A 26,845-nucleotide genomic window follows, 5' to 3' on the forward strand; every position below is an offset into this window, starting at 1 on the left:
TACTATAATAAATTCTATATCATAAAATGCTTTCTTCATCCCATTGAAATACTGTTCCTAAGAGCAGTTGTACATTTGTGTTTTAGTAGTGTCATAAACACCATAACATAAAATTCTCTCTTCATCCCTTTGCATTATTGTAAATAAGAACAGCTGTACATTTGGGTTTTCATTACTATAATAAATTCTATATCATAAAATGCTTTCTTCATCCCATTGAAATACTGTTCCTAAGAGCAGTTGTACATTTGTGTTTTAGTAGTGTCATAAACACCATAACATAAAATACTCTATTCATCCCATTGCATTACTGCACCTAAGAACAGTACATTTGTGTTTTAGTTGTATCAAAAATACTATAACATAAACTGCTCTCTCCATCTCATTTGCATTAGTGTAACTAGGAACTCGTCCTGTAAACTTAATAACAATTAATTCTACAACAAATAAGTTGACAAACGTATGTTTTTACGGACGCGAGTAACAAACAGAATGCTGGGGGCGGGTTGCAAATTACAGTATCGTCGACTGTGTCCCTGTGATTTGGGCAATTTACGTACAAACTGTACACATCTAACAGCTGTATCATCCAAAATATTGAATCGCACATTCAAAGTAATTAAAATCCAAATTACTATATTTAAATTGTAAGTTTTCAAACGTAGTACCATTTTACATTTAATACATGTTTTTAAGCAGATAATCTAGAAAATATTATTTGTAAAATGCAAAAAGTATTAGAGACGAAAGTTTAAAAAATCAAGTTAAAACAAAAATTGATATTAAGGAGGAGATTTAAAAAACCCATCATCTAGAATTTTGTATAGAAAAAATTGCAGTTTGCGTATTTTGGAATAATTGTTAGTGTTTATTTTAAATTTGAAGGTTTGGGTCAGAAATGCAAATAAACGATAAGGTTTGAATGTATTAATTCTTTATATTCAAAGAAAGATTGTTTTACCAATACGCTATGAGTAATAAGATATGAAGTAAAGGTAATGTTGTTAGAGTAAGCAATAAACTTCTTGATGACCACCTTAACAAAATAAACATAAATCGTTAATGTAGTTTGGTAACATGTTTTAATATTTCCGAAAAAGCAATATAATATGTAAAATACGAAGTACGAAATAAATTCAACAGGCAAAACGTGTAAAAAAATCCTCCAACGAACTATTAAAACTCGATAATCACAATCAAATGTATAGAATTGAGAATGTAGGAAATGGGTTGACTGACCGTATGCAGAATTTCACAGACAGGATTTAATCATTCGTAATCGTTATCTGAAGTGTATAGCTTTAGACCGTGCGGCAACTCCTTTCCCAAATGAGAGTTCCCAAATGCAAACTATAAATTAACTATGATTTTTTTCTCAGGAGGTATTCTTGTAAACTTCAAGCTTGTAGCACACAGTTCGCTTTGTTATACTATGAACGCAAGACCAACTAAACTGCAGTACAGACTTCACTTACGCTCAGCAAAAATAAAAAAAAAAATATGAAAAGTATATCCAAGCAGTGTATAAACTTTCAATTCTTACCACAAAACACAGAAAGGTGTAAGATTTGAAAAAAGTCGTGTATTTAATGGACAGTGGTTTTTAATAAACTTTCCGCTAGATCAAGTTTACTCACATCTATTTAAACAATTTAATCTTGAAACCCATTTTTATAGAAAACTTCCAAAATTATTTTCAAAACATGTAAACATAAAGAATGGTTGCAAAGTCCATTTACGAATTGAACTCTAAATGATTCGGCGACCGGTGTGTGAAAAGTACAGCGGCTGATTTTTGTTTAGCCAAACCGCTTGATGTTATGGCACCACTATATTATGTGGTCTGGTGTTTTGTGGTTTAGTGCATTACATTTTTGTAGCGATTAATCTGGCTGGTTTCCCAACCACGGCCAATAACACCAATCGGGGCTGGAAATCTTTAAATAAATATATAGAATATTACATAGACGTATCTCGTACATTCCTGTGAAATGTAATAACGCAAATGTAAGTAAAACTTTTTATCACAGAACACGCATTTGAGAAGTACCATTTAAAAGGTTAAGTTTATTGAAACCAAATAAATATAGGTATATATACATATATATATACACACAAAAATATATATATATATATTTCACTGCATATATATACATGTGTTCTATGTATTTAAAACTAATAAGATTGTTTCTTTACTATAGAGACAGATATAATAGTTTTATAACTAATATGTTAAATAATACAAGCGTGCGATGAAATATCATAGGAGACGCAGATTAACTCTATCTTAAACAAATTGTTTACTATACGACACATAAAATGTATTTAATATATTTTCACATCAATTAAAAGTATGTAATTCAGTGCCTACATGTTTTGGTTTTAAATAAAAAGAAAGCACAAAGATTTTAAAATACAAAATACGATTGGAAGTATTTACAGTGAATATTTTAGTGGGTTATGTCATATACAATCCAAAAACTTGCAAATACTTTTGATTTGTATGTAGTATAAAACAACACCGATATATATTATCAGTGTTGCTTGAATATACATAAATAATATTATAATCAAAAATAAATTTTATACAAATTCAATTACATATTAAATGTACCCATCTTATTTAGTTTTAATCTTGTGGAAGACAATACAATGTTCTAAACAAAAAGTATACAAACTTTGAAAAAGGTATACACTTATTACCAACTTAGAACATATTAACATAATTATTCAACCTACTTTATATGTTTATTGTAAAATGTATTCATAAAAAGTTGTACTAAGTTATACGAATTTTTGAAATTTGTTAAATAAATATTTAAAATGTATAAAGTGTGTAAATTGAAAATGGTATAAGAAAGACAATGCTAAACATAATTGAATCACACTTAATAGTTCAAAATTCAATTGATTACGAAAATTTCTTTCTAGCAGTAGAACTTGTATAAAAGAGTTTCACAGCTAAGTAGTTAATTTACATGTTCAAGCAGACGGATTGAAACCTGGAAACCATCCACAGTAGGTGAGATTGGAGGTTTTACGTCCCTCTACGTCGTCGTGGCGGAGGTACTAGTGCCACCAGATCTACCTACTTGATCTCTATTAGCTCTAACTGATCTGAGTTATTTATATTTGGTTATTATAATAGATTTTAATTTATAAATTTTTGTCCATTTGCATGTTTCAATATCATACCTGGTAATCGAGGATTTAGTGAAAAATTACAAAAATGGTCTATTAAACTTCATTTATAGAAAACAAGTTTTTTAATTGAATAAACATTTTTAAATATATCTAATTTTACAAGACATAAATTGATTAATTAAATACAACTTTAACTACTGGACTCTTATCGATATTACGAGGTTCTGCTGACCCAATATCCTGGGATATTGAAGGCCATTATAAAGCTGAACTGTCTATCGAAATAAACAAATTTTTCAGGTGACCATGCTTTTTCAATATCTAAATGGTGTTGTTGGTTGCAATCTGTCAAAGTTTCCGAATATAAGATTAGATGCAGGAAGCTCATTTGTTGCACTTACTAAATTAAACAAGGACTGTCACTTGGTTACTGTACAGGCTTAGTTAAATAAATAAAAAGCGTTGATTTTGGATACGTGTTGATTATTTTACCGTTACACATTTGGCAAGTAAAAAATCATTTGGATCTTAACGTTCGGAACTCTTGTGGGCAGAAAACTATTGGCAGTTAGTTATCTGGGATTCGTCAATGGACGCATTTTTGAGAGTTTTCCGGGGCAAGAAGGTTCTCCACAAGTGGTTTTGACCATTTCAGTTGTAATGGATAAGATTGAAACAAGACTGTACTTATATGCCTATATAGATAAATATCAATTCACAAAAGAACATTATAATTACAAAAGTTTAATTTTATGAAACCGGGCGTTTTGATTTTTGAAGTAAATATATAAACAAGATTAATGGAGACAAAATTCCAAAATAACACGGATGATTATATTGAACGTTCGGTAAGTCTTCCTGAATAAGTGTATAGCCGTGAATCATTTTTATTGCGAAAATTGTCTCAACAAGATCAGATGATAATAGTTCTGAAATATATTTCTTATATTGTCAAATAATATTAAGTTGGGAAACCAGAATCTGTATTGAAATCACTTGTAAAAATTAACAAACAGCAATAATTATGTATTGGATGAATCCTTGGCCTATATTTTCCCAAAATATATAAGTAATTTTGTTATTATGATTGTATTACGCCAAAATGTAAAATCTATTATATACTAATGTAGTGGAAAACTGTATTTTATCTGCATATCGACATTACTACAAGTCATACTAAAATATTTGAATCTCCATTAAAAATTCCATTAGTGATAAATTTACATCTATTTAAGTAAATCTGATAATTAGACTGCATGGAATCTACAAGTCAAATCCCGCATTGAACTACACCCTGTAAAGGGTAAAGTAATGTTATTTCGTGACAAACCCTACTGCGCTGAACGATGTGCTGGGGGGGGGGGTTTAGGGGGTGATGTCGAACTGCCCGAGGGCGGACGAATGCACCGGGGATGCAGGATGCACTGTTGCATATTTCACGCGGCGACCGCACTCCATTGTTCGCGTATATTTTGCAATCGTTCCGCGGCCACGCAATATTTATGGGACACAGTCGGGCAGATTGCGTTTGTCCTATTTATCAGTCGGATCATCATCATCGTCATCATGATCATTCCGGCGATGAGAGGGCTTGAATTATGGACACCCTTAAATATGGACTACTGCGCGGTCGGTCCGTGTCCTCCGGGTGACAAAATTGGTTTCTGGTTACCTATTTATCTATTAACACTCGCTAAACTGCTTTCACATGCATGAACAGCTGTTTGTAATAATCAATACATTTATGAATTTACTTATTTTGTGTGCTTAAGATGTTTACGTTCTCGTGGCTGTTAGACATAACATTACGTTGAAAAGTTATTATCATTAATTTCGATATGTTGAAGATGGAGCTTATATTGGCTACTGTTAACTTAATTACATTTAAACACGTAAAACCAATATTTGATACTTTTATTAATTTTTTTATACTTTTATTTTTGTGAGGCCTTTCGATAGACAAGGCTATCTTCGTCAAAATTTTGTGATGTGTTTGACGAAGATAGCCTTGCTATCAAAAGGCTTCACAAAAATAATATTAAATATTGGTTTTACGTGTTTAAATGCAATTAAATTAATTTTTATGCCTCCAATATACTGAACGTAAATGATAAGATACTGAATGTGCATTTTTGAATGGAATATATAAAATAATGAAATGCACATTTTTGGTGAATTTCACTTTGTTTAACATTGCATTTTCGTAAATTTATAATCTGCAAACTGTGTTACCACATTGTGTTGTGGTAGGATCTAAGGCTTTGTTGTTTTAAATATACTTTTGCATCATTTAAACGCATCGATTGTATCGATTATAAAATACTTGGAAATATGGAATCATACCGTTAACATAATCACACCTATCAATGATTTCAGGTGAAAGATAATGTACTAAATCAGTTTAAACAATCATATTTTTTCAACTATAAAATAAAGTATACAAAATTTAGCTTTCGGGGATTACATTTTATGCTACCCTCTTGGCTTATTTACAGTTATATTGTTTTATTCAATTTACTAAAGCGGATTATTGTTTTATTACTTTACGTCAAACGTCATATATACATGTGAAAAGAAATTAAAATACTGTAATTTGAAAATAATTTAAGAGATGATAATATTCGGACAGATAACGTTTAAAAAAGACGGTAAACTATAGAAAAGTAATTCTTTTTTATTCTATTTAAAGTATAACATTTTTCTAGGTGGAGTTGGAGGTTATGGTCACGATAATACGAGTAGATAACCTATTTCATTACTGGCAAAACATATTTGTAGCTAACATTTCTATTAGTATAGCCTGGCGACTATTTTAAAACAAAGTTTTATAATGTTAAGCTTATTTCTATATGTACAAGTAATTGGCTGAGCTTTGGCGAACCCTATCACTCGTGGAGCTGGAAAAATGTCATTTATTTCTGTCTGCCTGTATGATATCTCGAAAATGAACTAACCTATACCTATTTATTTGAACATTGCTATAAAACCAAAGTAACTAAACAGAAATGTAAATGTACCATTCGGCAAAATATCTTGAAAAACAAATTTAATCTGCAAAGATTTATTTCTGCATGAAACTTTATTTCTACGTAGTAAAGAATGAGTTCTGTTATGGAGCATTCCAAGCCATGGGTTAGGTTGAGCGTCATTGATGTCAATCATTCAGTAGGATAACCCAATTTTTTTATGTTTGCCGGGGGGGTGTATAAATTTATTTTCTGTACGGTTATGTGTGTCTCTGTCTATGGGACATATAGAGAATGAATTGCGTTTGAAAGTCTGTATGCAACCTTAGGAAAGCCTGTTAAGCGATTCGTAGTGTGGCGTACCATTACTTTGTTTAGGACGGACAACCATCTTGTAATATTATAGACTTGATCTATCAATACATTTTGAAAATTTTAAAAATATCAGTATAGTTGAATTAAGTAACTTAATTAAAAACCCATCGGCGTTCTTTGTAAGTCTGGTTAAATGATTGGCACAAATGTCTGTATTTTTAAACATTATCAAAATTTTTTTATTTTAGGAAAATCGAAAAATGACTAAATTATTGTTGTACTTTTCCGAATTTAATTATGTTAAATTTGAAAAAAATTCGTCGATATAATTTGTTTTGAATAACAACCCAGTAAACATCCGCATAGCTCAAAATAAATGTACTTCAACATAGATTATTTTCAACAAATTATGATAATCAATAGTACGTGAAATGAACGGATAGGATCACCTGAGAGTTAATAACCAAAGAAGACAAACCCCCTTTGCTGAGGTTATGAAGGATATGTAATATGGATTTAATAATTATTGAAACTGTTTATATGAAATAATGAAATTACTTCATAGTATTATTTTCTAAACTGTTTATCAAAGACATAAAATCGACACAACGTCGAGTAACACGAGTGTAAGAATGGATTTGAATGAGTCAATAACTGGTAGGACTTTCCTGTTATGATTAATTATTCTTCTCGTGAAGTTTGAGCTTTATAGGCTGACATGTTTTTGTTATCAACACATAGAATGTTGATGTAAGAGAGATTTGGGTAACCGATCACTCATTCCTGTAGTACTAACACTGTACATTGAAATGAAAAGATAGAGGTCTCGAAACTCAGTGAACCAGAAACTATTAAGCAACCGGATACTAAAGGTAAGAAACAAAGTGATGGCTTGTCTGCGCATTACAGTTGTTATTTCAGTGGGTCTCAATTGAGCGTGAAAACAATTAGTGAGATTAATATTTCGTTACAATTCCGTCGGATCAGCTCAACAAAAGCCCAGGCTGGTTAAAATGTTACAATCGTAAACTGCAATCTTCCATCGCTTATATAAAAATAATGTACTTTCCTTATATGTCCTTCCTTATTTTCAAAGGTTCTTAAAGATCCCAAAAGCTAATAAAATTGATTAAGATTATCATTTTAATTAAGTTACAACTTCTCGTAAAGAAAAAGAAAGATTATGTATTACCTGTTCACTGGAAGAAAACCTGCTGATATAATATTGTATAATTTCTTAACCTGCCAAAAAGAAAAACTTTATTCTCCATATCTAATTAATCAACAGATTTATGGTACATTAATTCAATGTTCATACAAATCACGAGAGTTAACGTTTACAAGAGTTGAAAAAATAAAATGTAACTCATTACAAAATTGTTTAACATGCATATTAATGTAAAATAAATTTCAAATACATTTGAACCTCTCTAACTTTTTTGACTGTTATACATTTAAATTTTAATACTCAGTATTGCTTAAGTAAGTATACATTGTAATGTCATCAATCAAACAACCACAGGGGTTGAAATAGGGGTGCAATGCATATATTTTTAGTTTTAGTTTAGTTTATAACTATAATTAGTTTTTCAACCCTCCGACATCCTACAACTATGAAATTTGAAACACACGTGTTTATGCTCTCAGCAGAGAAATAACAGATTTTTCATGAACATCAACCAATAAAATAGTAGGTTATATATAAATGATGGCCGGAAGTAGACGCTTTTTTACTGCAATAGACTTTTACGACCAATTTATATTTTTTTTTCATCATTGACCTTTAATTTATCCACTATTTTTATGGTGATTTTATTTACATTTGAACAGCTCGTTAATTATAAGTAACTGTGAAAACTTCCTTCATGTAATGTTTAAATGTCCTACAGGCATGCGATACCTGATTCAAGTTCAGTGTTGTTTACAGATTAGTTAAATAGATATAACAGGTCAATAAACTCTGTAGGTGAATTTCTAGATTGTATGAAACAATGGAATGACGCATAAACGCTAGTGATTCATAGCTCGAGTCAAGGAGAGCAAGTATACCCAGAAGGCTATGGGCCGCTACTGCACTACATGGTCTGTTAGGTTCTAAATATGGTTGACACAAGTTGTAACAAGACTATATTGTATAGGAAAGAAAGTTCATATTGATTTGAAAGAAACTTGTATATTCTTTTTAAATTTTACTAAAAACACTTTAACAAACATTATTTATTATCAGTTGCAACTGGAGAGCCCCAAATCTAGGGGAAAAGGTAAATAAAACTCCTCTGATAAGATATAATTTTGCAAATATGTTTTGTGACAAATCTTGTATATTTTTGTTTTCAATATAAATTATTAAAATAAACTGGATATGTGTTTTGTGAATGATAAAAGGTTAGAAAACTTTTCTCAAAGAACCGAAATAGATACTAATGACAGTTTGCTTTCACAGAAACATTAATTCGGTACATAAGAAACAAAGGATTGTATGAAAAATTGAAAGAAGTTCATATTTTCACGTCAACTCACCAGGATTATGACATTGCCTTTATTGTTAGATCTTCACTGTGAAATTGTAAACGTGTATCGCCAAATGTTAAAAATCTGGTCTAGCATTCCTACATCGAGCAACTGGGTGTTTGGAGATTTGTAAATGCTAATAATAACATAGTTAATCTTATATGACAGTCCAGGGCATACCCATTCAACGAGCGATTTTGCAAAGGTTTCCGGTTGTTATTTACAACCTTGAACATAAACTTTCCTCAAAGTTTTTGGAGAATTTCTTTAATTCAGGGGTGTTTGTATTATTGTTGCTAGGAATAGTTTTATTGCAGTATATAATACCTGACGGCAGGAAACAACGTCGAAAGCCGCTCTACTGTCCGGAGCCTCCATTCCTCGCTTACGCAAGGCGGTCTATGATAGTTGTGAAATTAGTCAGTCTTCTGCCGTAACCTGCCAATATTGGAGCACACGTTTCCATGAAATTGTCGTTACGGAGTTTACGCAAAGGGAAACAGACTGCGCGCAGTGGAAAACTACTAGCCCAGTCCATGAAGAATATCTGTCGTGACTAATTCTGGGAAAATTGGATTTTTTCCCAGGTCGTAGCCCTATCAAATCCCCACTTTACTCCGTCAACCAGTTTGATTTGAATTGTAAATCTTTACTAAATTATTATTCATATATAGGTGATAGGTGATTATTAGACATATCGAGTCGATTACTGATTTATTCCTTAGTAAGTTTCATTTCAATGGTATTAAACATATTTTCCCAAATGATAAAACTTATGGTGTAAAATGTCACAAAACGAATACAATTAAGTTTTCTGTTGTTTCTAAATAGTTAGCATCGAGTATTATTCGCACTACTAAACATGCATACACGATAAAACCTTCACTCTAGATAACCACAATGCGAAATTGCATGATAAACTATCTTTTACTATGAACATTTCGCTTTATTTTTTTTCTTTCTTTACTCTATGACTTGCACCACAATAGGCCTGCACTCTAACACATAAGCAAATCTTATTAAATTCAAAATTACGTGGTATTTAAATTTTTCTCTGCGGGTAAAGGTATCTGGAGAATCACAGCACGTTCTGATACGACTAACACAACAAAATTGCAATTTTATAGTCCTTAATGACGAATATTATTTTATACATTATATCATTAGATGGACATCAATAAGTTTTATACATTGGTGATGCTCGTATCTGGAGGACAACATGTGTACGTTATGGACCTACAAGAAACAATGTATTAAAATTTTTGGTTGCTTAGCTACTCATCTTTCTAAGACTGACTTTGTCAATATACCAAGAGCACCATGTGAATAACACTCTATCCGGAATTGCAAAAAGGACTTCCACTTACAGAACCACTTCCCGCCATTTCTTACAGCATTCGCACACGTGTGTCTAAAACGAATAACTCTTTTTATGGCGCGACACTGGCAAAAAGCGAGCCAGCCGGGCCGTCCTTGATACGGAGCGAGCCCCTGCTGTAACGGTGGTACAGAGGTCACCAGCGTGGCACTCCGGGCCTGTCGGCGAGGCGCGGCGCCGCAGTAATCACTTAATGACACGTGTACGGAGTCGGGCATACTCTGACAATGTGCCCGGGCCCCAGACGCGAGGCTCACACATGGTCCACACATGGGGAGACCTTCCGGGCGCGCGATTTGACGACCTGACAGTGAGTGAGTGAGTAAGTGCAAAAACGTATATCAGGTGACTCACTCGCTGACCCCCTTCCGCTGACAGTGACTGTCACATGAGTCGCTGACGGCTCCCTCTGCACCGCCACAGAGAAAGTGCTGAAAAAGTTGCCCACCTGTCACAAGTAGGCAACTGAATTCTCAGGTTCACCTCACATTCGCGGTAGTATTAAATAACGGTATAAATTAATTAACATTTTGCTGTGATTTTTTGTTTGGTAATCCTAAAGGTTTCAAATGGTTTAAAAGGAATGTAGATAAATACCAAAAACATTTGATGCATCAAGCCTGCCTCGGAAGTAACCAACAATTTGCTCCTCATACCAGAATGTTCTCGAGGTAAATAACATAGTGTAAACATAACATATGTTCATATTTTCTGTATGCTTTTTCTTTAAATAACAAAGGTGTGAAAGGTTTGCTGTAGACATATCTATGTCTAAAGTGACATACATGCTTTTTTCAATTACTACAAAAATGTAATTATAGATTAAATAGAAATTTTAGTATTTCTCCAGAAAATAAAAATACTACTCTCTGGTTCATCATTAAATTTAAGAAAAAGGTCAACCATTAGTTATGTTACCTTTGCTATTCAACCAATCTTAGATCCTATAAATGGCACATTTTTCGACTAAGTTGCTACCTTCAATTGAATTTCATGTGGTTCCACAAAATTGGACTGAAGATGAATGAGAAAACTCATTTTTGTGATGTACATCAGTGGTGCGGTACGTTCTCCCAAATTGTCTAGAAAATATTAAATTTCCCTGCTAGAAACGTAAAATAGATGAGAAAGTAAGCACGACGGAAAACTACTTAATTCTTCTTTCTAAAATGTCCAAAGTTACAAACATAACTAAATACTAGTGGCTAAATGGCGTACCTTGATTGCAGGTTACTCCCCACGAGTGTTGTACAACTTTTTGGGTACATACTGAATTAAGGTTAAACTATTATGAATAACATGACGTACATTCTTTTTTGAATTTTCGGTTACATTGCCACTTACTATTTCCGGACGAGTCATACATTTCTTTGGGATGCTAGTAATCCTCTGCTATTATGTGTGTAGTTGTGAACGTTATAGCGGATTAGAGGACACACACTATTTGCTAAATCTAAATGCCCTAACAGATTTCCTTGAAATTTCGCCATCTTGAAACAGTAACGAAATGCTAGAAGACTTTACTTTACTGAGTCAAGAATATTTGCTATTTTTTCTAGATTACTTCATGCATTCACAGATATTTGGACTCAATTGCTAGTGTTGGTTAAGTGACTCTTAAAAAGAAATAATCTCTGATCGTCTTCTTGTTGGGTTGGTTGGAAACATTGTATTCTCCCACCTTCGCGAGTATGCATCAGGAGGTTTTAGAGTAATGGGGCGTAATTGGTATTTGACATTGTACCCAAGAATCTTCTACTGGTTAGATTTAGTGGTGTTTGGAGAAGAGAACATTAGTTCTTAACTATAGTTTGTGCTCTTTATGTTAGCTGGCAGTTTTTGTCATAATGCATGTATATATTCTTAGGCTTATAGGGCTGGTGCCATTAATACGTTTTAGTTAGACTGAAGGTAACTCTTCATATCAAGAACAAAGCATCTGAAGACTTTGTATTAATAACGTTTCAACGTAATTTAACGGAAAATTTTAGACGATAGTCGCTTTTAGTTTTTATGAACCCTCCTGTAATAATTTTGAATTTATTCTTCGTAAACATGGGTCAGAAATGCTTTGTTATTTCAGAAACCAATATAAATAACAGACTAAAATTTGTCCCAATTATTGATCTTGTAGTTTAAAATGAAGAGAAAATTAATATTTTATTATACAACGTTTCAAGATTGCAGAGGTTTGAAATTTTTTAAATTAATACAGTAAAAACTAATAAGGTTATGAATGTATTTAAAGAATGATAAAAGTTGCAAATATTACAATCTAAATATTTCAAAACCTAGATTATGGAAATCAGTCAGTAAATCATATAGGTATAGAATTTAAGTGTTGTCATACATAGTAACATGTTCATAATAAAAATTATAACGGCATTTATTTTATTTCTTCCGGCGTTCATATGCACAGCCTTTATTTGATAAAAGTGTCCGTCTGTCTCATCTGGAATAAAATTCATGAATTTCCATACTCTAAAGTTTTGTTACTGACTTAAGGTTAGGAGCAGTACTAAACAGGCTATAAATGCATAAATGTTACTTCAAAATAGTGAGATAAACCGATACAAAAGAATGTAAAAAACTTGAAATGTTAGATTTGTTTTATTAAGTAATTACTCCAACAGAGTAAGTTCATCACATGTGTTGGTAACTAAAAATGTGATACGACTAACATTCGTACAATAATCAGTTGGTTTACAGATTTGTCTTTTGCACTTTTCTCGTTGCCATCATTGTTACCCATAAAACCAACTATTAGAATTGATTTTTGACCTTTATTTTTGACATTTTAATCCAAAATTGTAAATAGAGTCCTCCCTTGAGGAAAAACCAATGAACTACTTTTCAAATCTCTAGGACCTCACTAACAAGAGGTATCACTGGTTTTGGATAACGAAAAGATTTTAAGAAGAACCTCTCAAAATAAACATATAATAACAAACATTACATGTTATTGTACTAACTGAGGGAGATGACGCTGTCACAACAAACCGATCAACATCTGTAGCTATTATTGTACTCGCAGAAACAAGCGGCAGCGACTCGGCGCACAGCAGATCGTGTTCTCCCCCGCCGCCGACGACAAGAACGACACGGCGATCAGATGGGCGGAACTAACCGCAGCGGCAAAGAAATGACCTTAGACGAGAGACAAAACAATCGCTGAAATGATATACAATAAGTAAAAGAAGTGTGACTTTGAAAACGTGTGTAAACACTTTAAGTAAATCATTATGTAATATAGTTGTTGTTCTCGAGCGAAATACATACCCCTTCCTGTACAGTTGGAAGAAGTACGTTTTATGTATGTTTGTCTTCTTGAAATATGAAATGAAAGAAGCATTGTTAGTGTTAATGTTTATTTTTACACTATTAATAAATTGGATGAGTAGTACTAAGTTGCTGCAATTAGCCTCCGATTGAATTAATAATGTTGATTTTTTTAAGCACTTTTTGTCATAGTTCTAAGATGTTGTTTCAGAAGAGAAGAAAATATGTTTATAGTTAAATGGAGAATAAGTGCTTAAGTAGTATTTAAGCGTATCTTGTAATTATTCTTACAGAAAAAAAACTGATAAATGTGTAAGATTTTTACTTTATTTTTTAACATATGAGGGTTGTGTACAAATGTAACATTTATTTTAAAAAGTCAATTCCTTTAGAAAATATTCCTTGTCATAAATATTATGCGATTTTCTTCTATTATACCTATACACTGGTATAATAAATTATTGCATAGGAGATAAACAAATTTCCAAATTTACATAATAATTTAAATCCTTGTACAGTGATCATGAGAAGATTTATATTTTTGTCTTCAGGGAAGTAAAAAATATAATGTACTGCAATAAAAACTCAGTTGATTAAAATGTATAACATCATTTCATGAGAAATACTAAGGTACGAATAGTTGTCATGTTAATACAATAGTCGATATGCATTTAATAGTTTCCGTTTCGTGTTTATTGCCATTAACTATTTAAAAAAAACACTTGGGGTATATGAAAGTGCATCAATTAAGATTATCGAAGTTAATAGTGACAATGAAAATAACCGAGCATTTTTTTCCGTAAGACACGTATAAATTGTCAACAATTCATATTATATCTGTCGTGACAAGTTCCTAACTTTAAATAATGGGTGTGAATAAAGTAAACTTTACCAGCAGAGTCTAAAGAAAGCCAAATTTCAGGAGCTGCTATTGTTATGATTTTATAGGTTACATATTTAGCCTAACGTTAACAGTCTAAATAATGTCTCTGAGCGATAGCGAATCCTATCAAGTGAGAAGTCCAGGTTTCATCTATGTCTCTCTGCTGTCTTTCCGCTCGACACTTCCAAACGTTCTGACCTATACAGCCAACATCGAGTTCGATAATTATACATGTCACTCCGTAGGATTTGGGTGAGCAATAGTGAATATTTTTATGTTGGTTTTACCTTCTTATGTGTAACCATAATGGCAACGAGAACATTGGATAATAAACTAACTTATAAATAAATTGAATACAGTAATATGACATTTTAACATGTGACGTAGAAAAACATACAGCTATAGACAACATTTAGCGTGCAACTCTGTTAGCAAATCTTGTTACGTGATACGTGGTGTGGCGTACTACTAGTTTGTAAATACGTAATTTAAGGTATATTTAATCTGTGTACCCTTCGAAGATATTTTTATTTTTAACCCATACGTAATAATATGCTAAAAATAAAGAAGTGAGGCTGCTGTGAAGTTTAAATTACCTAGTTCGAAGTAGATCAGCAGCCCTTTTCTTCGATTGCTAGAGTGTGGCAAGGCCCAGAAAGGACGTTAGTGGAGCGGGTCTGGATAGTTTGACAGCGCGAATCTGTTCAGGCGATAAACGGGCGTTATGGTACAGTTGGTTCTCTAGTGTTACAGAACAAGAGAATATTCAAGGTCTTCTCCCATCCGTTGGTGGTGGCAATATGGACGAAGGGTCCACTTTTAGTCACTGCACAAGTCAAGCGCGAATACAAGAATTTCAATGTCAAAGCAGGCCTTCAAAACTGTGTCTACCAAAAATAGATCCTTTTTGGACAGGATATATAGTGATCTTTCAATCTTTCAGTTACAAATTGGGATTCATTAAATTTAAAATTTAAAAGCTACGATTGCCACATAGCATTTTACGTCTATTTCTACATTTACTTACTGAAGTTATGCTTCGATTATAGTCAAGATAAATGATGAAAAGTAGATTACTTTCATTTACTTCTATTATATTTTGTCTTAATGAAGTCGTTAAGGATTTTTTTAAGGAACCCCGTGTAACAGACCGAACATTTGAAAATGAATGGAAGAAATTTATTTTTAATACAAATTAATATTTGCTATATTCCATTTATATGTCTACTTTGACCTAATTAGACCACAGACTAATGGTTTTTGGCTCATCTCGAACTTAAAGATTCCTAAAATTATTACATCAACACCGGTGTAAAGGTTTAATTTTGCGAGGAAACCGCTTAGTCTACTGTTCTACGATAATCCGTTCTCTCACAATAGATTCAAGACATACGATATAATACGAAACAACGCTCTTTATAAAACGTTATCAACATATCACCGTACCATTGACTCTTGCTTGCAAAATGCATAGGACAAATATATGAGTATCGATATTGTTGTAAAAATATCTATTTTGCAATAATTTATTAATAAAACCTCTTGCTTGAATAAATTTCTACAGTTTATTTGCTTTAGAATTAAAATGATATATAATTTTAATAGTCAATATATTATTATAAATTAATTTATATGTTACTAAATAACAAACTCTGCACTTTACTGGTTCGGTATTGAAAACTACAGTTTTGTTTTGATGTCGGAAGGGAATTTCCTATGAATGTTTAGCAACCTGAATTACTTATAGTTTAGTGTGTGAAAGTTTGCCAGCTTCTTCCACTTCAGATAAAAAATCGTTAGCGAAGTCTGACTCACACCAGCCAAAACATGTCTTTGTCCGCCCGTTGAATATCTCAAGTGCTAGAATGATTTAAATTAACACATTCATATATCACAACGTGTTGCTGCAGAAAGACTCAATTTGTTCGCATAAACTGGGAATAGCCCAGTATAGTTCTGTAGAAAGTGTCCATAAAATAGACACAATGTGAATTACAAAGTAATAAATGTAAGAACAATATCAGATTTATATATTTTGATTGCTCTTATGAGAAAACGACAATGTCGCGGAAAGGACTAAATACTACTCAACTAATACACTAAAACTACGTTAAGGACTAAAGGTATTAGTTTTATATGTTTTAACATTTTTCTTTTGATTATCATATGATTTTTTTAGTAACTTGTCAACATATGTAATAAAACTACCTTGTTGGATAGGTTAGTAGGACTTAAGTTACTTTTTGGCGGGTTCGTCGATACTTCGATGTATGGGCTTATTAAATATACTTATGTGTTTTTAAATAGTACAAAGATTTAGTACGCCGTACGGTTTCAAGATGTGTTTTAGTTTTGAAAAACAATGCACATTTCTTTAACTTTCACGTGCAAGAAACGTGATTTACAGGCGTTTTTAAGTTTCGGTGTAAAATATAAATGACAGTAAAATATAAAACTTGAGCGTATTGTTGAGAATAAATGACAAAACCTCAATATATTAAATAAAAGAAATTATACAATGAACGTAACAAATACTGTTACATATTTATTTATTCTTAGGTATTGTTTTCTAAAAAATACACAAAGAATAATGTTTTTTTGGAAACAACTAACTTTTTCCTAGCGAAATTAATTCAAGAGTTTTTATTTAAAACCCAGTTCTTAAATTAATTTCTTTACCGTATAATCATCTATTCTAATATTCTTCACTGCGAAAATATAGAACTCGTACAAGTATAAAATTAGTGTTTACAAAACTAAAATTAAAATTTATTAAACTTAATAATAATAAAATTTAACTTTCAGTAAGATTTAACTTAAACTAATTAACTGTTATAATAATTAAGGATAATATATTCTACACATCCTTAAAATGCCAAATACTCTTTATGTTGTTTGTAAAATTAAAGAAACTGGTCGAATAGTTTTTAAACCACAGATTTCTTTTCTCTACATTAGGCGAGATAGTCATAGGTACCAACTCACGGAAATTTCCCCGGCTTTATGTCACTATTTAAATAAACGTTAAGAATATATTGTTATAGTTTTGGGAATTAGACATCTGTTTTAATAATGGATAGTAACAAAAGATTAAATTCGTTGACTGCAATAAATTAATGTTAATTTTTCCCAAGACTTAACAAGATTATAATTTAATATTCTGTTCCGGATAACGTTATATAACACATAGAAATAGAGTTCTATATTTGTCTATATGTGTTTACTTATTTGTTTATTTACTTGCAGGATTATTTTGCATAAGATTCGGTCTTTAAATTGGATTCGAACACTTTTCCATTTTAAAATCTTAATGTGACTTATTTTTCTCTAAATGGTTCTGGAAAGACTATATCTAAAATAATAACGTGAATTCGTAACATGATTAAGCTGCATAACCAGTACATGTGTATTGTATACTACATGAACATGTTGTATAACACAATTAAATAACTGTAAGAATTTTCAAATTTATTCAACCACAGTTTGGGCATATTCGTAATCAGATATAGTTTTCAGAATTTACTGATAATTTTAAAAATATAACAAAGTTATGGTCTTTAGGTCAATCAAATCACAACTTTTTGGCCATTTTTACTACATGTATTTATGGAGTGTTTCACTACTATAGAAACATAAATGAGAGCAATTCTTGGACTCGCAATGGAATAATGCTTGGTTACTCTTTGTTGGATGTATTGTATATTACTTGCTATACATATGTTCTTAGAAATGCACTGAAATATTTTGATGTATAATTATTTAATGTTATATCATTATTGTATGTTATTTTATAAAAATAATTATCTTATTGTAATATACGAGTAATTGGTGGTACCTAAAAATCATAACTCCTTTTGGCAGTTATATTTCCAAATATTGTACCGAATTTAGCTACAATTGTCACAAAAAGTTATAAAAACATTAAAGTAGCCTAAAATGTAAAAAATTATTAGTTGCCTTTTTGTAAGAATGAAATTTAAACAATTTAAAAATGCTATATCAACATTTTTTATACTCACGTTTGAATGGGTTTATGTTGTACACAGTAGAAAAAAATGACTTTCTCTGCTATTATCTACGTTATACTAACAAAGTAAATACAGTATTTTTGTACATTGTAGCAAAGTAACTACTTTGATTAGATTACTTTGTGTTATTTATTATTTATTCATGTTATCTATCATGAACTAACGGCTAATTTACCTATTGCATTTTTGTATGATTTGTGGAATAGAGAGTGTATAGTTATCGATTAAAATATCTAATACATTACAAAATACTCTATGATAATATATACTTCCTATGCATTGATAAAAAGTTTATCTAAATTAACTGTATAATGTTCTAATCTATCTATACAAAATAATTGATTAACGATATCAATTGCATAACTGTTGTATTCTGCAAAGTTACTATTAGATTCAAAAACTCATAATAGCTCCTAGTAAAATAGTAATGTGTATACCTAAAGTTTCTCCTTATTAAATCCGCAAACTAAATTTTTCAGGCATTAATTCTCTTTTACATTTTCCTGGAATTAGCAATTTCAACCAACACTCAAAATTTAAACGTGTTCGTATTTAACAGTTAATTAACGAAAAACCACATTTAGGATAATATTAACACAATCTTAAATATAAAACTAATAATTTGATTGCCCCCTTTCTGAACATTACATTATTAATAATCTATAAAGTAAATAAACGAGTATGTTGTCATATATAATGAATCTGGTAACGATTCAAAAGACAGAAAATAAATATTTTTACAAATTTTTAGTGAACTGAAAATTTTTCTCCAAGATAAAACGATTTTTAAATATTAATGCACAAAAATAATTAATGCTAAATTTTGGTATTTAAAGCCAGTTTATTTACCTGTTCAAAATGGAATATTTTCCAAAGCTTCTCAAGAAAAAGTCATATCCAATAAAAATATTACAAATAACATATTTTATGAAGGAAATAATAGATGAATAAATTATATATATACATTATTTAGAAAAAATATGGTATTTAGAATTAATTTTAATACCGTTACACTATTATTGAATTCTTCCTTCAAATAAAAGAATCAGGTATTTATTGTACTAATTCTAGGCCTAACAGTTTTTAATATTAATATAAAACAATTTCTTATTGAGCCTTTATTAATCTCCTATTTACTAATAATCTGTGCCTTAAATACCCATACTCTAAAAATTATATATAAAATATTTAATACGTTTGTTTACTTGCGACAAGTTTTATATATATGTATATACTATATGTAATATATATTTGTGTGTATCTATATATATATATATATATATATATATATATATAATATATATATATATAATAGTTTTGAAATTATTGCATGCTACGTACGGTGAGCTAAAACATGAAAAAAGTTGGTCGCTTTTGAAAAACTACGTAATATCTTTTAGAAATTTAGAAATGCTTCAGACATTCGATAACGTAACATTACATGTATGTTTTATTTAAAATTTTTGCACACACAAACAACATTTGTCTTTTTTGATATTTTGCTGCAGTTTAAATCTGAGAGACTTGGATGCTATGTACATTACAGTCGTGTTTTTCAGGGAATGTTTAATTTCTGCCTCACACACCACAATAGCGAATTGAACTACGGACGAAGGCTATTAGTTCCTATACTAAATTTAGAATGACTGAGGGCAGATCTTTTACTACAATCATTAAAGAAGCTCCGACAATAAATGAGGCACAATCGTTCAGCTGGGAAGTATATTAGCTCAATTTAGATCAAAGCAGAATGCACTGATCGGGTGCAGTTTAAAAGAGGGTTTCAACCAATGACCAACAGAATGAAGAAAAATATGTATTATGTAGTTAATCGCAAACCAAATATATATATTTTTCAATGACATATAGAATATTATATAGTTATAAATAGTTTCGGAATAATAAAGTTGTAAGATAACCAACGCTCATTATGATACTGATTTTTACCATCGCTAATCGATTTTCTTAAGCCCTCGAATAAAATTACTGCATCTTCTACATTTCTAAAGAATATATTGCACTTGTAACTGAAAAGAAATTAATTTTATTAAGCATTCCTTCTTTCATATGTAGTTTTAGTGAAACACGCATAGATGATATATGGTTCAAGCTACAACACTTATGGAAAATGTTTTCAAAATCTATTTGTTCTAAACATATAGATTTTGTATTGCCAAGGTAAAAGTCCACCACACCACGTGTCACGTACAGGCCTCACTAGGGCTTCTTGCAAAACGCTAATATATAAAGCTAATATCTCTACATGTCCTGCGTATAGATAGATTGGCATGCAATCATGCAGAAAATAAATTTTTACATCCTCCCAGCAGACAAAAAATAAATTGTGTTAGCCTACTGAGACAACAGTACCGCTAAGCCTAATTCCTTGTTCCTGTGTTATACCTTTTATAACCTATAACAATGGCAAATGTCCGAAATCCTGTTATCCTTTTTATTTTCGGTTCAATTTATACATAAGTTATATAAATTAGTTATTAAATAAGTTATTTTAGCGCGATTTCAATACATGTGGACTCAGTGTTAGAGGGTTGGGTTGATAACCGAAGTGTCGCCGCTTCTATTCTGCCGCTAGAATATTATCCGGTACCTTTCTTCGTCTGATATGCTCGTACTTATGGTAACGCTTTTGAAACGGGCAAGAGTACAATTTTGCTTAGTACAAAAATCACTGGGACTAAACTTAGAACAGTCGTTAGGAATATTCCCTTTTCTGATGACTAATGCTTTCTATTAAACTATTTAATCTAATTTCTAATCACCAAATGCCCAACGTAACTAATTTTTGTGTATATAATAAATAAATGTTACAATATATTTATTGGTTTTCTTATGTATAAATTCGATGTTATTAAGATCTATTTGGCGTTTTTGCTATTAACGGTAGCCTATAACATGTTAACTCATCTCTTTTGATAAAATTGATAACGAGAACCTCCAACGTTTTTAGGTTTTTTACATTTAAGATTCATACAAATATTTTGAATATATAGGCTTTATCTTCTAAACAATCTAGTTGTACAACAAATTATTTTATGTCGCAAAAATTCTTTACATATGTTACAGATAATAGTAATTTTTTCAGAAACCCAAATATTATTATTTGTATTACTATATTCGAAAGATGATTGTCCCTCGTCCAACCAGTTATACACATTCTATGGATATTTTCGATCGAAAACGTATGTTATAACACTACTTCAGCACTGTTTTTTTTTCTGTTTTAACAAATGGCCGGCTTTTAACTCGTTCCGCAAAGCCTCAAGGTATATTGTACACTTTATTAGCACTTTGGTTTTCATTCAGTAAACGCTGTTACAATACACAAAATTTTACATACGCCTTTTAATGTTGTATAATTATGTGCCCATTTACGTAAACACTTCATATAAATTTTACTCAGAAAATCAACTAGAGCGTCTTAGTTTTGCTGGAAATTTTTACTGTTTTTATCAATATGAGACTCCGTTCTATAGCCTATAGCATTTAAATATTTTTGACATTAAAATAATACATGTTATATTGTTTCTTTCTTATTCAATGTACAATTTAATTAGAGTTGTATATAAGTCTTGATTTTATATAAACATATATTTTCTGACGTGATTTATTTTATTTGATTAGGCGAAGTACGATTGTAATTCTAATATAATGTAAAGAAATATTCTGCCTTTCAATTTATTTTTACTAAAATCGTGTACGTGTAAACGTACAATAAACCTTAAAACATAAATAAATAAAAAAAACTGTTGTACTAGTAGAACTTTTTGATGACATTTGAATATGCCTTTAAAATAGAAGAACGCTAAAACTACTATTTACTGCCCAACACAAAGATGATGTCTTCTTATGCATTTTGGAAAACATCTCAGGTGCAAGAGTATAGAGCATTTGCAGCGGGTACAGCGTCTCGTATGTGGCCTCAGATAAAATAAAAGCCAAGGAAAATAATGCGTCTTGCCGTCAAATTTTATAATGAATTTGAATTTAGATTTGCAGCAAATTAATGTCCTTATACAATTTTGGCAGCAAATTTTTGCGACTGGTAATGATCAAGAATTCAATAACAATAATCAATTGTCATTGTCAAATGTTTTATCAGCAGTTTGAAAGCGTCTTACATTAGACAAAGTTCAACATACTCCAATAAAATTACAGAACTATTAAATAAAGCAATAAAATCATTAAGGCTTATCTGGCGTACAGGGTGGTCAGCGGTGTGGTTCCCTAGGGAACTCCTTATCAAGCATTACATTATCGTGTTGATAAGGGGCGCGCTCACACGCACTCCACCGCAATTAGCCTTGATAACAATTCCTATTTACAAGTTTAGTTTACTACGTTGTTTTGGTTTCCTTGCTTTTTGATTAGCTGCTATGTTCAAGATAATACTCACCGCATGTTTTTTAAAGATAATTGAAACCTAACAATTTGAGAAAGTTTTATGTTTGACTTGTAAAATATAGAATTGATGTATTCATTGTTATGCTATCATTTTACCATATTTTTTAGTTTGTTACTAAAGGAAGTTTACCTCGTCCACTCCTCCCGACGAACCTTAGGTCGTTAAACTTGGCAACTTGTCCCTTCATGACTGCAGTACAGTTCCTCAACTCGGCGCAGAAGTTCTCGTCGTTCCCTGCACGCACGGTGACCAAAGTCCCGTCCATGACATCCCCCAGCGCCACCACCTTGAAGGCGACCGGAAGCGTCTTGTTGGACCTCCAGTGCGAAGGCAGTGCAGAGCACATGAAGTACGGACTCCCCGTCCTCACCAACTCCCCCGGGTGTTCCGCCTGGATCTCGCACCAGGCGCGCTCCGTCCACCACAGGTCGTGGTCACCCGCACACGCCTCCCCCGCGTCGGCCGACCTCCGCCCCCGTGGCTTCTTGCCCGCTCCCGTCCCCCCGTAGCCGTGGCCGCCCGATGGGTCTGAGGTCATGATCCCTGGCAGATGCATGGAGCTTCCAACCTCGCGCTCCTCTCACTGCTTCCACCGATGTCACTAAGTCTTCAGCAAGATCTCCACTAAAGTTTCACAGTCCTGTTTAACATTTCTAACACCTCATATGAAGACTTTTCCACCAATATGCTATAACGAAACTTTCAAATGACACACAATAAAGTTTTAAAATTGCACCAGAAATGTATGAACTGTCCCCCGGCACGGAAGTGTCGTGATCAGCTGATACCACTTGTTGCGACTCACGTCACGTGATTCCCGTACGCGCACACACCGCCTCTCCCGCTGCCTGTGAGATTCCGACTGCCGGCTCGGTTGCGGCTCTGCTCCCGTGGTCACCTCCCCCCCCGCCCCCGCCACTGGCTTACCGCCTCCTGTCATAATTTCATGGGCGATCTCTGCTGCTGCTCCCTCCCCCTGCTCTTTTCCTCATCGCGCTTCATTGCCTCTGATCTTACATCTTGCCCGATTGGCCCGGCTGTATCGCAGAACGCATGCGCGCACACCGGTGTGTTATTATTTTTTGTGAAGTGTTATTATGTTTTTCTCACACTATTCGAAAACAGTATCCATGTAGAAAATTGGTACCGGAAACCTGTCGTTGGTGAGGGCGAGCTAAAAAAACACCTAAATGTTTTTCGAAATCAAAAATATACAGAGAACTGTTCAGTTGTGGAGTTTCATTATTATGAAGTAACAAGTGACAGGAACAACAACAAATAACTCCTTCAAATTCCAAATCAAACCATTTCGTCTTTGGTATTGGAAATAAATATTAATGACTTCCGGCACTCGCTTACTTTAAACCATTAATTAACTTTGTCTTAAAATGTTAATTAAATGAAATAGGGTCTATTTTAATAATAAAGGTTTCTGTTCACCACACTTTCAAAATACTATTAGATATTTGAGCAGAGTAAATATGATTTTTAACTAAAACGAACCTAAATAATACGAAACATTGCTATGTGACCTATACTGATAGTTTTTGACATCTATGTAATATTATAGAGCGTAATTCTGAAAATTCTTAGTTGCGTTTTCGTGTTTTTAATAAAATAAATGTATGATAGCTAAAATAATTTAATAATTGCACAATTATAACATTCTTAATCTGGATTTGAGTTATTATTTTGTAAGTAAAGGTTCATGACTTCTTTTAAATCTACGTTTGTATGATCAATTTAACTTAAATGACAGGTTAAGTAAGTTAGTAAACTCCTGGTATTCCAATTTACATATTATATTCTGAAGCTTACCTGTAATATTTACTGTTTTATCACTCTGAAAAACTTCAATCCTAAGAAAAACAGTTACCCAATTCAATTTAGAACCAAAATTTAAAAACCACTCATTTCATTATTTTTTTACTTTAATTCACAAAAAAGTTAATTTTATATATTAAAACAAGACTTATATCAAGAATCAGTATACAATCCCTCTATTCTAGAGCCACAAATTTTGGAATAATAGAAGAGTATTAACAATGTACTGACTGTATATTAATAATAGGAAAAAAATGGACAGGACTATAAAGAGTTTTAGTTATTGTGCAAAGTGGCATTGTATGTTCCATGATTGTTCAATGTTCTTATTTAACCATAAGAGGAACCGTAAGCGATGTAGAAAGCAGATACTTACCGACACATGCATCGTCAATAGTCCTTAGGAATACTGCAAAGGAAGGCACAACGTGATAATGAGTTTCAAATTCTAGGCCTAAAGAATGAAGACTCATGTTATGTAATTTTGTTACTCTGGAAATAGCGGTTCAGTCAAACCATTTATGAGAGATGCCAAATCCTAGTTCACCTGTTCGGCTGTGTGTAATAAATGTTTATAGATGGGCCGGTACTAGAAAAATACCGATAAAAATAGCATAATTGTAGTCTCATATTTGACATCGATCCCAGTTTTATGACTAAGAATATAGAGAACACTAAATGACTTTTGTTTGTTACCGATATAGCAAATCTGGGCTTTAGAAGCGGCCTGGCAAACTTTTCAGACCATCCTTAGGTATGATAAAAAATGTAAGATATGAACATACACAAATTCTTTATACGACTACATAAATTGCGACTACGAGGTAAGATACAGACATAGGAAATAGAAACAGTATGCTAATTATTACTATAGAAACTGGTGTTAAATCAACGCCTGCTAACCATGTACAGAGTGTTAAGTTGCGACATTCAGTGTCTTATATAAAGCTTGTCTTAATGTTTGAAGCTAAGAAAAATATAATATGATGTAATAATAGTTTCATATTTTAAACCCTTTTGATGACCTTCCGTTTCGACCTATTATTTAGTATTCATTGCTTCCATTCTTTAAAGTGGCTGACGATCTATTAATTTCTTAGGAAACGTTTCTCTATCGATTTCAAGATGAACTAGGTTGTGTTCTTATACAATACAAATTGGCTCTTAGCTCCTGAACCACCATTTTAGAATAATTAGTGGAAAAATAAAATGCATGTAAGGTTCTTTCTTATAACCACGACATACAACATACGTTTTATCTTGACGTTAATAAACCCCACAGAAATTCAAATATTTCTTGCATATAGTAAAACTATTATAATCACTAACTAAGGATTTTTTTCCTTTTAACTGGGATTTCCAAAAGAAAAACAAAATGTGTTTTTTTTTTATTAAACCAATAAAACTTTTCATAAAATCTCTTCTTTTTAGTTATTACGGTATGAAAAAATTGTATGGCCACCACTGTGAAACCTGATATGATATTTTTCTGGAACTTTTTTAAAATCGGTATTCATTAGTCTACTCTACTTAGACTTAGACGGACTCTACTTTGTGGAACATTACTTACTTTTATTGACATGTCAAATCAAATTGTGCAGTTTGATAGAATAATTTGTAGAATCCTTGTATATACTGGTGTATAATTATGGTATGAGGGATTATGAGGGGTTCATTCTATATTTCAATGAGAAATGCTACTATACGCGCAAAATTTAAAATAAGGGATAGTACCTGAACCTCTGAGCGCCTCACCATGAACCATGAAATATGTACCTGATCGTAAGCCTACTTAAATAGGAAAAAACCATAGTGAACCATAAAATTAAATAATAAGTGCTTTAAATAAGTAGACTATGGACTTAGATTATAAAAATTGTGTGCGAAGCCGCGTGTAACAGCTATTATATTATAAATTTGAAATTACTTTATTTGTTTGTTACGCTTAAACTAATCAACCCTCTGTGCTGAGATTTTACACAGATATTCTTAGATTCCTCGGTTAGGATATAGACCTATTGTTATTGTTTTCGAAAATCCTTCTGGGCTACGCTCCACTGTTCTCTAAGGTAGCGTAAATCCCATCTTGTCCTC

General features: G+C 32.0%; 1 protein-coding gene across 1 annotated transcript in view; it reads right to left on the reverse strand.

Moving 5' to 3' along the window:
* The window catches only part of LOC124362365 (runt-related transcription factor 1-like), a 99,237-nt gene extending 75,457 nt beyond the window's left edge, over positions 1-23,780 (reverse strand). The window contains exon 1 of the mRNA XM_046816802.1: positions 23,057-23,780. Within this exon, the coding sequence (XP_046672758.1) occupies positions 23,057-23,483 (427 nt within the window). The 5' untranslated portion in view covers positions 23,484-23,780. The remainder of the gene's footprint in view (positions 1-23,056) is intronic.
* Between the last annotated feature and the right edge of the window lie 3,065 nt (positions 23,781-26,845).

The sequence above is a fragment of the Homalodisca vitripennis genome, chromosome 5 (assembly GCF_021130785.1).
Source record: "Homalodisca vitripennis isolate AUS2020 chromosome 5, UT_GWSS_2.1, whole genome shotgun sequence".
NCBI classification, from domain to species: domain Eukaryota; kingdom Metazoa; phylum Arthropoda; class Insecta; order Hemiptera; family Cicadellidae; genus Homalodisca; species Homalodisca vitripennis.